Source organism: Chlorocebus sabaeus, chromosome 1 (genome assembly GCF_047675955.1).
Source record: "Chlorocebus sabaeus isolate Y175 chromosome 1, mChlSab1.0.hap1, whole genome shotgun sequence".
Taxonomy (NCBI): Eukaryota; Metazoa; Chordata; class Mammalia; order Primates; family Cercopithecidae; genus Chlorocebus; species Chlorocebus sabaeus.
In genome coordinates this window covers 8,690,270-8,705,838 of record NC_132904.1, presented here as the reverse complement: position 1 = coordinate 8,705,838, position 15,569 = coordinate 8,690,270, and the positions used below count along the sequence as shown (strand labels likewise).

General features: G+C 57.0%; 1 protein-coding gene and 1 long non-coding RNA gene across 7 annotated transcripts; one reads left to right on the top strand and one right to left on the bottom strand.

The window, feature by feature from the left end:
• Window positions 1-611: 611 nt before the first annotated feature.
• Window positions 612-2,172, bottom strand: LOC119624214 (uncharacterized). Its single transcript, XR_012095164.1, has 2 exons — window positions 1,873-2,172; window positions 612-810 (listed from the first exon to the last, which is right to left on the bottom strand). It is a non-coding gene; the product is annotated as an uncharacterized lncRNA (long non-coding RNA).
• Window positions 2,173-2,368: 196 nt separating this feature from the next.
• SCYL1 (SCY1 like pseudokinase 1) lies at window positions 2,369-15,505 on the top strand. Of its 6 annotated transcripts, none has more exons than XM_007986608.3 (18): window positions 2,369-2,572; window positions 2,880-3,020; window positions 3,225-3,347; window positions 3,428-3,654; window positions 4,087-4,177; window positions 4,266-4,421; window positions 7,876-8,034; window positions 8,821-8,928; window positions 9,932-10,045; window positions 12,029-12,184; window positions 12,758-12,946; window positions 13,065-13,140; window positions 13,392-13,556; window positions 13,793-13,935; window positions 14,616-14,684; window positions 14,769-14,984; window positions 15,072-15,126; window positions 15,243-15,505. In XM_007986608.3, exons 1-18 carry the CDS (start codon window positions 2,462-2,464, stop codon window positions 15,365-15,367), a joined length of 2,424 nt encoding a protein of 807 aa, XP_007984799.1. In that variant the 5' UTR covers window positions 2,369-2,461; the 3' UTR covers window positions 15,368-15,505. The 6 variants fall into 6 exon arrangements, with proteins under 6 accessions (XP_007984799.1, XP_007984754.1, XP_072870797.1 ...); XM_007986563.3 differs by having other exon boundaries at window positions 14,613-14,684; XM_073014696.1 differs by having other exon boundaries at window positions 14,806-14,984; window positions 15,243-15,456.
• Window positions 15,506-15,569: the final 64 nt, after the last annotated feature.

Sequence of the window (15,569 nt, the reverse complement as noted above, 5' to 3'; positions counted from 1 at the left end):
TATTTTTTAGTAGAGACGGGGTTTCACCATGGTCTCGATCTCCTGACCTTGTGATCCACCCGCCTCGGCCTCCCAAAGTGCTGGGATTACAGGCGTGAGCCACCGCGCCCGGCCTGTGTCTTATTTCTTTTCTCAGTTTGTCATCTCCACCTGATGAGAAATACCCACAGGTGTGGAGGGGCAGGCCCCCTTCAAACATGTTGGTCAGGCTGACCTGGAACTCCTGACATCGGGGGATCCGCCTGCCTCAGCCTCCCAAAGTACTGAGATTACAAGCAGGAACTACCATGCCCAGCCCTCACCCCAGTTTATAGACGGGGGACCTAATGCTTCGAAAGGGAACTGTGGGAGCTCTCACATCCAATGAGGGGCTGAACCATGATTGAAACCCAGCACCATCTCTGTGGCATCACTGCCCTTGAGTTATCTCCCAAAGGCAGCCCAACCAGACTTTTCATAACCGGTCCCAGAATCTCACCAGTGCTCCATAGGATGTGGTTGAGGGACTGTCCCCAAGCCTGGGTGTAGGGTCCAGCCCCACAGGGTCGGTGGGATTTTCTCCCCGTGTGCAGAGATGAGAGATTGTAGAAATAAAGACACAAGACAAAGAGATAAAAGAAAAGACAGCTGGACCTGGGCAACCACTACCACCAAGACGTGGAGACCGGTAGTGGCCCCGAATGCCTGGCTGCGCTGATATTTATTGGATACAAGACAAAGGGGCAGGGTAAGGAGTGAGAGCCATCTCAATGATAGGTAAGGTCACGAGTCACATGTCCACTGGAGAGCGGGCCCTTCCCTGTTTGGCAGCTGAGGCAGAGAGAGGAGAGAGAGAGAGACAGCTTACGCCATTATTTCTGCGTATCAGAGACTTTTAGTCCTTTCACTAATTTGCTACTATTATCTAAAAGGCAGAGCCAGGTGTACTGGATGGAACATGAAGGCAGACTAGGAGTGTGACCACTGAAACACAGCATCACATGGAGATGGTTAGGCCTCTGGATAACTGTGGGCGTTATCCACAAAAGGTGGAGGAGTAGAGTCTTTTCTGAACTCCTCCCGGGAAAGGGAGTCTTTCCTGGTCTTTCCTGGTCTGCTAAGTAGCGGGTGCTTTTCCTTGACACTGACTCTACCACTAGACCATAGCCCACTTGGTAACGCCGTCCACTTGGTAACGCCAGACTCTGGCGTTACCACTAGACCAAGGAGCCCTCTGGTGGCCCTGCCCGGGCATAACAGAAAGCTGGCACTCCTGTCTTCTGGTCACTTCTCACTATGTCCCCTCAGTTCCTATCTCTGTATGGCCTGGTTTTTCCTAGGTTATGATTGTGGAGCAAGGATTATTATAATATTAAAGAGTAATTGCTATAGACTAATGATTAATGATATTCATATATAATCATATCTATTATCTATATCTAGTATAACTATTATTTTGTATATTTTATTATACCGGAACAGCTCGCGCCCTCGATCTCTTGCCTCGGCACCTGGGTGGCTTGCCGCCCACACCTGGGTCCTGAGACCCTACCTGCAGAGGAACCACCGCCTGTCCGGCCCCTCCTACACAACTCAGGGGCTGGATCCCCACCAGTGTGATGTGCTGATTGAGCTAACACCACTCCATGGCTGTCCGCACAGGCACTGAGAGATGCAAGCTGTTTGCCTGAGAGCCGGACAGCTGAGCCCTGGAGAGCAGGGGCCCCTCCCAGGCCTTTGACCTCTTCCGGACTTGCCCAGCTGCTCCTTCTCCACCCCTCCTTCCCTGGAGTCACTTCTTCCCTCCTCAGTCTCTCCTTCCTCCATTTCCTGGGTGCCCGCCCCTACCCCGGGGTTCTGGACCTCCTTGGAACCTTACTCTCTGCCTCTCACCATGCTCTTTCTCTGGGGCGTCTCCTCGTGCTTCTCTCCTGGTCACTTCATCAGTACCGACTCCTCCCCGCAGCTTGGAGGCACCCACTTGCTGGTGGGAGAGAGTGTCTGGCGTGGGGCCAGTCTCCCTCTCTGGGTCTCTGACTCACTCCTCACTGCGCCCTCTCATGCGTGTCAGTCTCCCTACTTCTCCCCCTTTTTGCCTCGTTTTCCCCATCCGTCTGTCCCTTCTAAAGCTCTCATTCTTACAATACGCTAGAAGGCAGGCTCTATTATCCCGCCCCTAAGGGTTCACAGGCTTGGAGGGTTCTAAGTGACTTACCCGGCGGCGGAGTACTGATCTTAGTACCGCCTGCCGCCCCGGACTAGCCCCGGCCTCTCCCCACCCTTCCCTAGGTCCCGTCCCCTCCCCTCTCCCGCCCCTCACTTGGCCCCGCCCCTTCCAGCCCCAACTCGGGTTCTGCCCCACCCCGCCCCCGCGCCCCGCCCCCATCCGACGCAGGCCCCGCCCCCTCTCCGCCCCGCCCCGGCTCGGGAGGCCGGAGGACCCGGAGCTAAGGCTCCCGAGCCCGCGGCGGCGGTGGGTACGATGTGGTTCTTTGCTCGGGACCCGGTCCGGGACTTTCCGTTCGAGCTCATCCCGGAGCCCCCAGAGGGCGGCCCGCCCGGGCCCTGGGCCCTGCACCGTGGCCGGAAGAAGGTGAGTGCGACCGAGCTCCGTAGGCCGCGGCCGACCTGGGCCTTGCCTAGTCCGCGCCGCCGGCCCCGCCGTGTCGCGCCCGGCCTGACGTGGCGGCGGAGCCTCGGGGTAGCGGGCCGGGGAGGGGGCGGGCAGTGCCTACGTGGCGGGCGGAGGGACCGAGGGACCGACAGGCGGACAGGGCCGGGGTCACGTGGGCCCGGCGAAGTGTCCCTAAGGCTGACCTGGGACAGCCTGGGCTGCCAGCCCTTGTCTCCGGCAACACAACAGCTCTGGGACCATCTCAGGCCCCGCTGCCCTCCCCCAGGCCACAGGCTGTCTCGTGTCCATCTTCGTCTATGATGTGAAGCCTGGCGCGGAAGAGCAGACCCAGGTGGCCAAAGCTGCCTTCAAGCGCCTCAAAACTCTACGGCATCCCAACATCCTGGCTTACATCGATGGACTGGAGGTACCCGCTGCCTTGCCTGCCCGTCTCTGCCTCTCACTATATCCTGGTTACCCACTCCTGTCTCCCTTCCTGCCCTGTTTCCACCCTATGTGCCCCAGCACCCCCAGATTTGGTTTCCTCTTCCCCATCTCTCCCCACTTCAAGTCGCTTATCTCTCCTTCCTCTCTGCCTCTCTGCCCTTGATAACCGTGTCCCCTTCCCCAGACAGAAAAATGTCTCCACGTCGTGACAGAGGCTGTGACTCCGTTGGGAATATACCTCAAGGCGAGAGTGGAGGCTGGTGGCCTGAAGGAGCTGGAGATCTCCTGGGGGCTACACCAGATTGTGGTGAGGTGGGGGGCAGTGGTGATGAGAGCAGGGATGGGGTGTTGCAGGTACTGGGGCGTGATGGCTCCTTCTGCCCCCAGAAAGCCCTCAGCTTCCTGGTGAACGACTGCAGCCTCATCCACAACAACGTCTGCATGGCCGCCGTGTTCGTGGACCGAGCTGGCGAGTGGAAGCTTGGGGGTCTGGACTACATGTATTCAGCCCAGGGCAACGGTGGGGGACCTCCCCGCAAGGGGATCCCCGAGCTTGAGCAGTATGACCCCCCGGAGTTGGCTGACAGCAGTGGCAGAGTGGTCAGAGAGAAGTGGTGGGTGACTAGGGGCAGCACGCCCCAAGCTGCCCTGTCCTGGAGGCCCCTGCAGCCTCAGGACTCCTAGACTAGTTGGTACTCCCCTGTTCCCTGCTGCCTGGCTGGGGAGGGAATCAGTGTCCCAGGAGTGAGGGACACTCCTCTGCCCCCAGGGTCCTCAGGGTGGTAGGGCAGGATGGACGCAGCCTTCGGGGTTGGGTGATTCTGAACTTGAAAGCTCTGTGACCTGGGCAGATGTGCCTACTTTTCTGAGCCTCGGTTTTTTTAATCTGTTAAGTGAGGCTAATGAAACCTGCCCCTTGGGACTGATGGCTCAGCTGAGGGACATTGCCAGGCCCTGGCATGCCATGAGTGCCTGGTGCCCAAGGCAGGCTGGAGGCCTGTGCAGGTGGTTGGTGGGGCCCTGAGAGCTCTGGGTCACTGTCACAGGTCAGCAGACATGTGGCGCTTGGGCTGCCTCATCTGGGAAGTCTTCAATGGGCCCCTACCTCGGGCAGCAGCCCTACGCAACCCTGGGAAGGTAAGTTTCTTGCCCCTGGCTGTTTGCCCTGCCTCGGCCCCTCTGCCAGCTGGCTACCCCTGCCCTGACACTGACCCCTCCCCTACAGATCCCCAAATCACTAGTACCCCATTACTGTGAGCTGGTGGGAGCGAACCCCAAGGTGCGTCCCAACCCGGCCCGCTTCCTGCAGAACTGCCGGGCACCTGGTGGCTTCATGAGCAACCGCTTTGTAGAGACCAACCTCTTCCTGGAGGAGATTCAGGTGAGCTCCCAACTCACCCTGGGCTTCAACCCTACCTTTTTCATTCTGTCCCTACCCTGTTTTTCAGGGTATCTCACAATTGACCCTCAGGAGACAAGCATGGACTGTGGAGTTAGGCCAATCGGGGTTCAAACCCAGGCTCCAGCTCATACTCACTCTGTGACTTCACTTGGCTGAAGCTCAGTCCCAATAATAGTACAGGTTGAGCATCCCTAATCCGAAAATGCATGATCTAAGTACTCCAAAACTGGAAACATTTTGACCACCAACATTACAATCCAAGGAAATGCCCATTGGAGTATTTTGCATTTTTTGGATTACAAATGTTGAATTTGGGCTGGGTGCAGTGGCTCACGCCTGTAATCCCTGTTCTTTGGGAGGTTGAGGCGGGTGAATCATCTGAAGTCGGGAATTCAAGACCAGCCTGACCAACATGGAGAAACCCCATCTCTACTAAAAATACAAAAAATCAGCTGGGCGGGCGCCTGTAATCCCAGCTACTCAGGAGGCTGAGGTAGGAGAATCACTTGAACCCAGGAGACAAAGTTTGCACTGAGCCGAGATAGCGCCACTGCACTCCAGCCTGGGCGACAGTGTGAGACTCTGTCTCAAAAAAAAAAATGTATATGTATATATAGAATTGGTATAATGCACATATTCCAAAATCCGAAAACATCTGAAATCTGAAACACTTCTGGTCCCAAATATTTTGGACAAGGGAGACTCAACCTGTACCTACTTCAGAGAGGCCCAATGAGGAGTCAGAATTGAAAGTGCATGGTGTAGTGTTCTGCGCCCAGCAGGCATTTAGGGCCGGCTCTGGTTGCTCCAGTCACTCCACATGCACATTCTGGCTCTGGTCCTCAGGGGTATAACACCCTGTGCTGGCTGCAGGGGGGTGGGCAGCTCCAGCTCAGTGTGGAGGAAGGTGAGGCAGACCTAGATCCCTGCCCTCAAGGATCTAGCAACAAGTAAACAGACCAGATCCCCACCCTTGGGAAGTCTTGCTGGGGGAGAGACAGAAAACATAAAAACCATAAATAAGAGCTGGGCGCGGTGGCTCAGGCCTGTAATCTCAGCACTTTGGGAGGTTGAGGCGGGTGGATTACCTGAGGTCGGGAGTTTGATACCAGCTGACCAACATGGAGAAACCCCATCTCTACTAAAAGTACAAAAATTAGTTGGGCATGGTGGCGCATACCTGTAATCCCAGCTACTCAGGAAGGCTGGGGCAGGAAAATCGCTTGAACCTGGGAGGTGGAGGTTGCAGTGAGCCAAGATCATGCCATTGTATTCTAGCCTGGGCAACAAGAGCGAATCTCTGTCTCAAAAAAAAAAAAAAACCCACCATAAATAAGAAAACCAACCAGTGTGGTGGCTCACACCTGTAATCCCAGCACTTTGGGAGGTCGGGGCAGGTGGATTATTTGAGGTCAGGGGTTCGAGACCAGCCTGACCAACATGGAGAAACCCCGTCTCTACTAAAAATACAAAAAATTAGCCGGGTGTGGTGGCGCATACCTGTAATCCCAGCTACTCGGGAGGCTGAGGTGGGAGAATCACTTGAACCTGTGAGGCAGGAGGTTGCGGTGAGCTGAGACTGTGCCATTGCGTTCCAGCCTGGGCCACAAGAGCAAAACTCAGTCTCAAAAAAAAGAAGAAAGAAAAAACCAGTGCAGGAAAGAAAGTACTGGAGTGGGTGTTCAGGGATGGGCTCTCTGAAGTGACATTTGAGCTGGGGCCTGAAGGACATGATGGTGGGAGCCAGATGGATGGTACCTGGAGGAGGAGTTCCAGGCAGGGGCGACAACACACGGAGAGATGCTGAGGAGGGAGCCCTCTACTTTGCCTCTGCACCTTGGTTTCCGCACGTATATAGTGAGAAGCATCCAGGTGCACTGGTCCGCAGGGTTGCTGTAGGGAGGAGGGAGGGAGGCTCTGCTCTATGCAATGCCTGGACCCAGCCATGTGTGAGGAAAACAGCGGGAGCTGAGAATCAGAATCAGGAGCAAGGGAGGAGAGTGGCAGGCACTCCACAGACCCTGACCCAGCAGATGCCATGGAATCTTGACTCAGATGCTGCGGGGCGGGGAGGGCCTTTGGAGGGTGGGAACCTGGAAGGAGAAGCTGCTGGAAACGCTGAGGCCCTGTTGCCTCCTGGGCAGTTTCGGGGCAGCAGGAACTTTGTTATGTGGAGTTCTCCTCATACGGCTGGCTCTGCCAAGCTGCCCTTCTCCCTGAAATGTGCCTCATAGGAAATGGGGTTTCGGGAGCTTCCCGGAGAACATGAGAGGGCAGTGCCCAGGGGCCCCTCTTCCCATTGCTGGGTGGCATGGTGGAGAGAACCCAGCTGTGACTCTCGATGTATGACCTTGGATGTGATTTAGCCTCTCTGGGCCTTGGCCCCGCTGAATCATGTGATCAGAGCACCAAGCCTGCCTCCCACACTGGTCTGAGCTGCTTGAGTGACATCTAGGTCCTCCTTGTCCCAAGCCAGAGGTCGCCTCTCCCAGGCTAAGCCGTGGCTGTGGGGATGGCGGTATAGCACCCGGACTTTGGAACACAATACTGGCCACTCTTGGCTGCTGATCTTGACCCTCTATCTCCCACTTTGTGAATGGGGGGAGTGACAGCATCTTTTGAAGTGTACAGCACAGGAGAGGTGCCAAACCACTGAGTCAGACCCTCCTCTGACTGCTTCTTAGCTGTGTGACTTTGGACAAGCTCCTTGCCCTCTCTGTGCCTCAGCTTCCTTGTTGGTAAAATGTGGATTACATTAGCACCTACCTTGTAAAGTTGTGAAGAGGACTGAGATAATCTGTGTAAAGGTTTTAGCACATAATCTGTGCTCAGGAAATTTGAGTTGGGGTATCATGGCCTCAAAGGAGGGTTAGGAGGACTAAAAGTAGACCATTGAGCTGATAGCCTGGTCCATTTTAGCTCAGTGGGAGGATGAGGTCTGGGGGTAAAGTGTACCTAATCCCTGCCTTCCCATGGCCTACCAGGAACTTCATGCCCAACCCAGCCAGGGCAGGGGAACCAAGTAAACCGCTTCACCTCTTTGATCTTCAGTTTCCTCCTCTGTGCTCACATCCTAGGTAGGGAGCAGTAGAGGCAACATTGATAAAGGGCCCGATGCCCCTAGTGATGCTCTCCCAGCAACAGGTCAGGTGGCCGCAATGACAGCAACAGTCCCTAACGGACTGAGCATCTGCTGTGTGCCAGGCCTGTGCTACAGCTTTTATGTGCATTTTCTGGTTGAATTCTCAGAACAATCCCGTAGATAGTAGAGCTGTTATCCCATTTTACACGGCACTTAAGCGGTACAGTTGGGCTTTGAACCAGGCAGCCAGGCTCCGGAGCCCATAAATGTCAGTTCTTGTCCTCACCCATGGCTGGGTTTGGGCTACAGCCAGGCTGATCTGTTCCCTGGGTCCCATCCTCACTCCACCAGATCAAAGAGCCAGCCGAGAAGCAAAAGTTCTTCCAGGAGCTGAGCAAGAGCCTGGATGCGTTCCCTGAGGATTTCTGTCGGCACAAGGTGCTGCCCCAGCTGCTGACCGCCTTCGAGTTCGGCAATGCTGGGGCCGTTGTCCTCACGCCCCTCTTCAAGGTGAGTGGAGCTGTGGGACCCAGAAGGCTGGCTAGGTGCACAGGAACTGCCAAAGAGAAGGCCCTGGGGTAGGGCAGCCTGGTTAGGGCAGACCCAAGCCCATATGTGCAGGAGCTTCCTGCCAGCGTCTATAAACAGGCACCTGACCAGCTATTCCCTGGGGAGGAGAGACTCTGCCCCTAAAATCCTTTTCCCACAAACTTCTGGTTTCACAACCCTCAGCCCTTCCTCCATTTCCCTGGGTCTGACCTGTGCACCCTGGTTCCCAGGGCCCAGGGGATTACCTACTCACCACCCCACTTTGCCGTCTCCCTCCTGACTGCTTAGCACTCAGCTCACCTGACTTCTGGGGGCTGGATCTTCCACCCCTTCCTCAGACCCCAGCCCACCTTTTTATGGGCACCGGCCAGTCCCTGCCCTCCTCACCTTGGGGAGAACCCTTTCACCTGAAAGTCTTGCCAGGAGGGGAGAAGACAACAAGCAAGTGCTGTATAGCTAAGAACCCCCAGAAGTTGCAGGCAGAATTTCTGCATATGGCATAAAGGTACCTCCTTGTAGGGGGTGGCCCAGAGCTTTCATCAGCCTCCTGAAAGAGGCCGTGGCCCAGAAAGGTTAAGGGCAGGGCGGAGATGGAATATGGGCAGAGGAGCTGCTGAAGAAATGCCTGCCTCCCACTCTGCCATCACTTCGTTCCCATCCTGGGATATCAGCCCCAGGAATTTAGATGAGCCTAGCAAAGTCAGCCCATTCCTGTGAGTGGCCGAATCCTTCTTTCTGCCCTTTCAGGTGGGCAAGTTCCTGAGCGCTGAGGAGTATCAGCAGAAGATCATCCCTGTGGTGGTCAAGATGTTCTCATCCACTGACCGGGCCATGCGCATCCGCCTCCTGCAGCAGGTGAAGCCTCTACCAGACTCCACGGTGGTCCACCCCACCCAGACCCTACCCTGGCTGCTAGGGAGGCACCTGCCCTGGCTGCACAGGGACCCCAGAAACCCCACCCCTGAACATATACAGAAGTGAGGGAATCCCTGAGGCCAGGCTCTCAGGAAGTTGGCCACATACAGGGCTCCTTGGCAGCTTTGGGAATGGCCAACTGCCCAGGCTGCAGCACTCTAATGCCCCCTCCTCTCCTGGCTCAATCACTCGAGCCCTCTAGAGTGGGGATACAGTCTCTCTCCTGCCAACGCCAGGGCAGCTGGGAGCATCAGACAGGATGGATGGGGTCTAGGAAGTACCAGTGGTTCCCAGTGCCATTCCCTCTGCAACCACCAAACCCACCAGTCCTCCTCATGGCGCTGTGGGCAGGTGGGGAGGAGCAGGGCAGGGGTGGTACCCTCGTTTATAGAAGAGGCTCAGGCTGGGCGTGGTGGCTCATGCCTGTAATCCCAGCACTTTGGGAGGCCAAGGTGGGCAGATCACCTGAAGTCAGGAGATAAAGACCAGCCTGGCCAACATGGTGAAACCCCGTCTCTACTAAAAATACAAAAATTAGCTGGGTATGGTGGTGGGTGCCTGCAATCCCAGCTGCTCGGGAGGCTGAGGCAGTAGAATCGCTTGAACCTGGGAGGCAGAGGTTGCAGTGAGCCGACATCGTGCCACTGCACTCCAGCCTTGGTGACACAGCGAGACTCCATCTCAGAAAAAAAAAAAAAAAATAGAACAGGCTCTGAGAGGGTGACCAGATGAGCCAGCCTATGAGCCAGGCTTTCCTAGCGCCCTCCTGGCCTCTCCTCACTCCACTTGGGCCTGAAGCCAAACACCTGGGTAGGGGCTCAGGAGGTTGACCTGGCTGGCCAGTGCCTGCTGGGTGGAAAAGCTAAACCAGGAGTGGTTCCATGGCTGTGGGGATAGAGTGGGAGGGGCTGACCATGTTGACACATCCTAACTTGAGCCACAGATGGAGCAGTTCATCCAGTACCTTGATGAGCCAACGGTCAACACCCAGATCTTCCCCCACGTCGTACATGGCTTTCTGGACACCAACCCTGCCATCCGGGAGCAGACGGTCAAGGTGGGTGTGACCAGGCCCAGAGTGGCTACCCCTGGTTTTCCAAGGCTTGGAGGGGCTCACCCTAGACACAGAGGCCTTGGCTTTGGCCCATGGGTCCAAGCAGGCACTGTCCTTGCTGTATGGGTTCATGCTGTGGGTGCAGCTCCATAGCTGGCGGCGGGGGCAGGTCCTCCATTCAGCAGACGATGAGCACCTGCCTGTTCCTGGCCCAAGTCCCATGCTGGGAGGCAGCGTGCATGCGGTGCCCAGCCCCCTGCACTCATGGAGCTTCCTTTCCAGAGCACAGAGAGTGGACTTGCCAGACAATATAACAGAATTAGAAAACATGTATTGTTGGCCGGGCGAGGTGGCTCACGCCTGTAATCCCTGCACTTTGGGAGGCTGAGGCGAGCGGATCACCTGAGGTCAGGAGTTCAAGACCAGCCTGACCAACATGGCGAAACCCTGTCTCTACTAAAAAATACAAAACCAACTGGGCATGGTGGCACATGCCTGTAATCCCAGCTACTCGGCAGGAGACTTAATTGAACCTGGGAGGTAGAGGTTGCAGTGAGCCGAGATCATGCCATTGCACTCCAGCCTGGGCAACAAGAGCGAAACTCCGTTTCAAAAAAAAGAAAAGAAAATATGTATTGTTGGAAAGCGTGGGGAGAAGAGTTTGTGGTTTTAGAAACAATGGTCAGGGGCTGGGCGCAGTGGCTCATGCCTGTGATCCCAGCACTTTGGGAGGCCCAGGTGGGAGGATCGCTTGAGCCCAGGAGTTTGAGACCAGCCTGGTCATTGTGGCCAAACCCCATCTCTAAAAAAAATACAAAAGTTAGCTGCATTTGGTGATGCACGCCTGTAGTCCCAGCTACTCGGGAGGCTGAGGCAGGAGAATGCTGTGAACCCGGGAGACGAAGCTTGCAGTGAGCCGAGATCGTGCCACTGCTCTCTAGCCTGGGCCACAGAGCAGGACTCTGTCTCAAAAAAATAAAATAAAATAAAAATACAAAAAATCAGCTGGGCATTGGTGGTGGGCACCTGTAATCCCAGCCACTCAGAGGGCTGAGGCAGGAGAATTGCTGGAACCCAGGAGGTGGAGGTTGCAGTGAATAGATCACACCACTGCACTCCAGCCTGGGTGACAGAGTGAGACTCCATCTCAAAAACAAAAAAGATATGAAGACGAGGATGGCTCTGAGGCTTGTGGCCTGGGCAACTGGAAGGTTAGGAGTTGCTATTTACTGAGAAGCTGACGCAAGCAGGTTGGGCCCTGGGCCCCATCTTGGCTGTTTCTGTTAGGCAGCTGGATGGAGATGTCAAGTTGGCCACTGGTTGTGCATGTGTGAAACTTAGGGAAGTCTGGGCGAGGGGTATGTGCCTGGGGGTTGTCAGCTCACAAGAAGGCATTTAAAGCCATGAAATGGCTGAGATCACCTAGGGCAAGTGTGTTAAATATAAAAGAGACCTCAAGATTGGCTCTGAGCGTGTGAACGTTAGAATCTCAGCCAGAGGAGCAGCCAGCCGGGTCAGGAGAACCAGGAGGGGCTGGTGTCCTGGAAGACCAGAGACCAGAGTTTCAGGGAGGGAAAACTCAGGGATGTCAGAACTGCTGAGGGTCAAGTTTGGTGAGGATGGAGAACTGGCCATTGAAATTAGTACCATGGAGGGCGTCAGTGACCCCACCCTGAGCCAGTTTGGCAGAGTGTGGGGCTGTTTGTATGAGTCTAGGTGGAGTGCCATCAGGAGAGCAGAGCAGAGGAAATGGGCGACAGGAGTACAGACAGACTTTGGAGGTTTTGCCGTAAGGGGGGACAGAAATGGGGTCCCTTTCCTCAACATGCTGGATAGGGCCAGGGCCAGGGCCAGGGCCAGGCTGGGAGGTGGCCTTGCAGGCTTTGATGGGTGTGCTCCGGGATGAGGGCTGCCAGGAGGCTGTTCCTGCACAAGACTCTTTGCCCACCAAAGCCCACAGTTCCCCTGCTCATTTCTGCCCCACAGTCCATGCTGCTTCTGGCCCCGAAGCTGAATGAGGCCAACCTCAATGTGGAGCTGATGAAGCACTTTGCACGGCTACAGGCCAAGGATGAACAGGGTCCCATCCGCTGCAACACCACGGTCTGCCTGGGCAAAATCGGCTCCTACCTCAGTGCCAGCGTGAGTGTCCTGCACAACTGCTGGAGCCTGGTCCCTGTCGCAGGACCACGGCCTCCTCCAGGGCCAGGAGTCCTGTGTGTGTGGGCCTTCATTCTCCCAGAGACCCAGGCGCTGAACGCTGTTGGTCCCATATCTGGGTTCCCAGAGGTGGAGTGAATTGGCCGAGGTCACACAGCCAGGAGGGTGGATCTGGGATCTGAATCCAGGCCTGCTTGGCCTCCCGGCCTGTGTGCATCCTCTCAGCCAGGGTTTGTAAGTTCAGATGCTTGCCGTGCCCAGACAGTTAACAGGAATGAACAATCAGCTGGGCAGGGAGGAAGGGAGCCTGTGTCCGAGCCCTGGGGACAGCTGCTGTTGTGGTCCCATGCCCTGAGGCAGTGTGGAGCCCAGTGATTTGGGAAGAGAAGCCCAGGTCCAGAGTTTTAGGTAAACTCTCCCCATTTAAGTGATTCATTTACATTTTTCAGATTCTGGGGGCCTACGTGTGGCCCCGTTCTGGGAAGTAAGGGCTGGTGGTTCTGGGCCCCAACACTGACCCTCTACTCAAGAGCCCTCTTTCCTGCCCCATCATAGACCAGACACAGGGTCCTTACCTCCGCCTTCAGCCGAGCCACTAAGGACCCGTTTGCACCGTCCCGGGTTGCGGGTGTCCTGGGCTTTGCTGCCACCCACAATCTCTACTCAATGAACGACTGTGCCCACAAGATCCTGCCTGTGCTCTGCGGTCTCACTGTAGATCCTGAGAAATCTGTGCGGGACCAGGTGAGGCACAGCTGGGCCTGGCCTTGGGCTGGGGCTGTAGGGGATGTCAGGCCCTAGCTGGCCTGGTAAGTTCTTGGGAACCCCAGAGGCCCCAGCTCTGCCCCTTGTTACCCCACAGGCCTTCAAGGCCATTCGGAGCTTCCTGTCCAAACTGGAGTCTGTGTCGGAGGACCCAACCCAGCTGGAGGAAGTGGGTGAGTGGCCTACACTCGTGTTCCTTCTTTCCCTGCTATGTACTTGACAGTGACCTGTTTGTGTCCCACCCCCACTGGAGTTTCTGAAAGGCCCTTGTGAGCAGACTTGACTCAGCTCCCCCTTCACAGATGGGAGAACTCAGGCCTGGAGAAGGGAGGGGCGGCTACAGGGCACTGTCAATTCCTGCTGTCCTGTCACCCATGGGTACCTGACGTGCCCATACCCACCTCTCTCTCATGCCACTGCCCAGAGAAGGATGTCCATGCAGCCTCCAGCCCTGGCATGGGAGGAGCCGCAGCCAGCTGGGCAGGCTGGGCTGTGACCGGGGTCTCCTCACTCACCTCCAAGCTGATCCGTGTGCACCCCACCACTGCCCCCACAGAGACCAACATTCCCCAAAGACCCACACCTGAAGGTGAGCATCCTGGCCTGGCTGCATCAGTGGCTGAGAGGGCTGGGAGCTGCAGGCACCCAGGAACTGTTACTGTCTGACTCCCCCGGGGATGGTGAGGGGAATATAGGGGCTGGGGTAGGCTCTAGTCACCCTGTGGGCTTCCTTGGCACCCCTTCTCCCTAGTAGCCCCCTTCCCCTAGCAGCCTCTGCCCTGTCCCAAGACTCCCCTGAAAGCTCAGTGAGCCTCTGCTCCCCAGGAGTTCCTGCCCCGGCTCCCACCCCTGTTCCTGCCACCCCTACAACCTCAGGCCACTGGGAGACGCAGGAAGAGGACAAGGACACAGCAGAGGACAGCAGCGCTGCTGACAGATGGGACGACGAAGACTGGGGCAGCCTGGAGGTGTGTGGGGCTGAGGGAGCCTCCCCAGGGGACCCCAGCTCAAATTCACAGGCTGCCATTCAGGGAGCTTCTGTGGGGCCTGGCTGGAGTTGGCCTGTCCTCATCTGCATAGCATCCCTGGCACATAGGCTTCATGGAGTGGCCATTGTAGACCAGAGCCAGCAGCAGGCCCCACTCAACCCGTGGCCCCAGGGAGCAGGCTGGGCAGATGGTGCCTGGGGCATTCCCTGGACTTCCTCACTCTCACCCACACCATCCCTCTTCCCCCTCCTCCAGTGCCCACCCAGCCCTGGGGTCAGCAAGGAGAGGCAACTCCTAGGTCTAGAACCAGACCAGTTCTGCTTGGGGCATGGGTTCAGGATGGGCTGAGGGAGGACTGGGGCTGCCCTCAGAATGGGGCAGAACTGGGGGCCCAATTTCCCCATCTGACTGAGAGCAGCATTTTCTGGCCCCCAAGGCTGTTGGAAGGGGCATCTAGATCTCATTCCCCGGCCTCAAAGAGGGTTGAAGGCAGGCCAGGGTCAGCGTCCATTAAATATATGGGAAACAGAGCCTGAGGAGCAAATGAGGAGGAAGGCAAAAGACAGTGGTGGGGCCTGTGGCTCGGATGGTGCTGGGGCTGACTCACTTGCCCTTTAGCATGGGGTGGGAGTCAGTGGTCCCTTCCCACACTGCAGCAGGAGGCTGAGTCCGTGCTGGCCCAGCAGGATGACTGGAGCACTGGGGGCCAAGTGAGCCGTGCTAGTCAGGTGAGCTGGGTCAGGCGGGTGTGTGTGTATGGGGCCCTTTCCTCCCTGGGCCCAGGGCTACTTCCCCTTCCCGCTCTTCTACAGGTCAGCAACTCCGACCACAAACCCTCCAAATCCCCAGAGTCCGACTGGAGCAGCTGGGAAGCTGAGGGCTCCTGGGAACAGGGCTGGCAGGAGCCAAGCTCCCAGGAGCCACCTCTCGAGGGTACGCGGCTGGCCAGCGAGTATAACTGGGGTGGCCCAGAGTCCAGCGACAAGGGTGACCCCTTCGCTACCCTGTCTGCACGTCCCAGCACCCAGGTACCCAGCATGGGTCTGGCGAGAGGGTAGAGATGGTGGGCCTCAGCCCGAAGTGGGCCCCACTGCAGCCCACACTTTTCTTTACAGCCGAGGCCGGACTCGTGGGGTGAGGACAACTGGGAGGGCCTGGAGACAGAAAGTCGTAAGTGCTTCCCCTGGGCGGGCCGAAGACTAGGGCTCCCCGACCAGCTCGTCCCTACAGGCCCCAGGCAGGCACTGGCTGGAGAGCTGAGACCGGAGCTCCCTTCCTAACCCCAGGACAGGCCAAGGCTGAGCTGGCCCGGAAGAAGCGCGAGGAGCGGCGGCGGGAGATGGAAGCCAAACGCGCCGAGAGGAAGGCGGCCAAGGGCCCCATGAAGCTGGGAGCCCGGAAGCTGGACTGAACCGTGGCGGTGGCGCTTCCTGGCTGCGGAGAACCCGCCCCACAGATGTATTTATTGTACAAACCATGTGAGCCCGGCCGGCCCGGCCAGGCCATCTCACGTGTACATAATCAGAGCCACAATAAATTCTATTTCACACCCCCTGTGCCGGGCCCAGTCTGGCCCCTGGGAGGTGGCTGGGGTCTGGTGCCGCGCTGTGCAG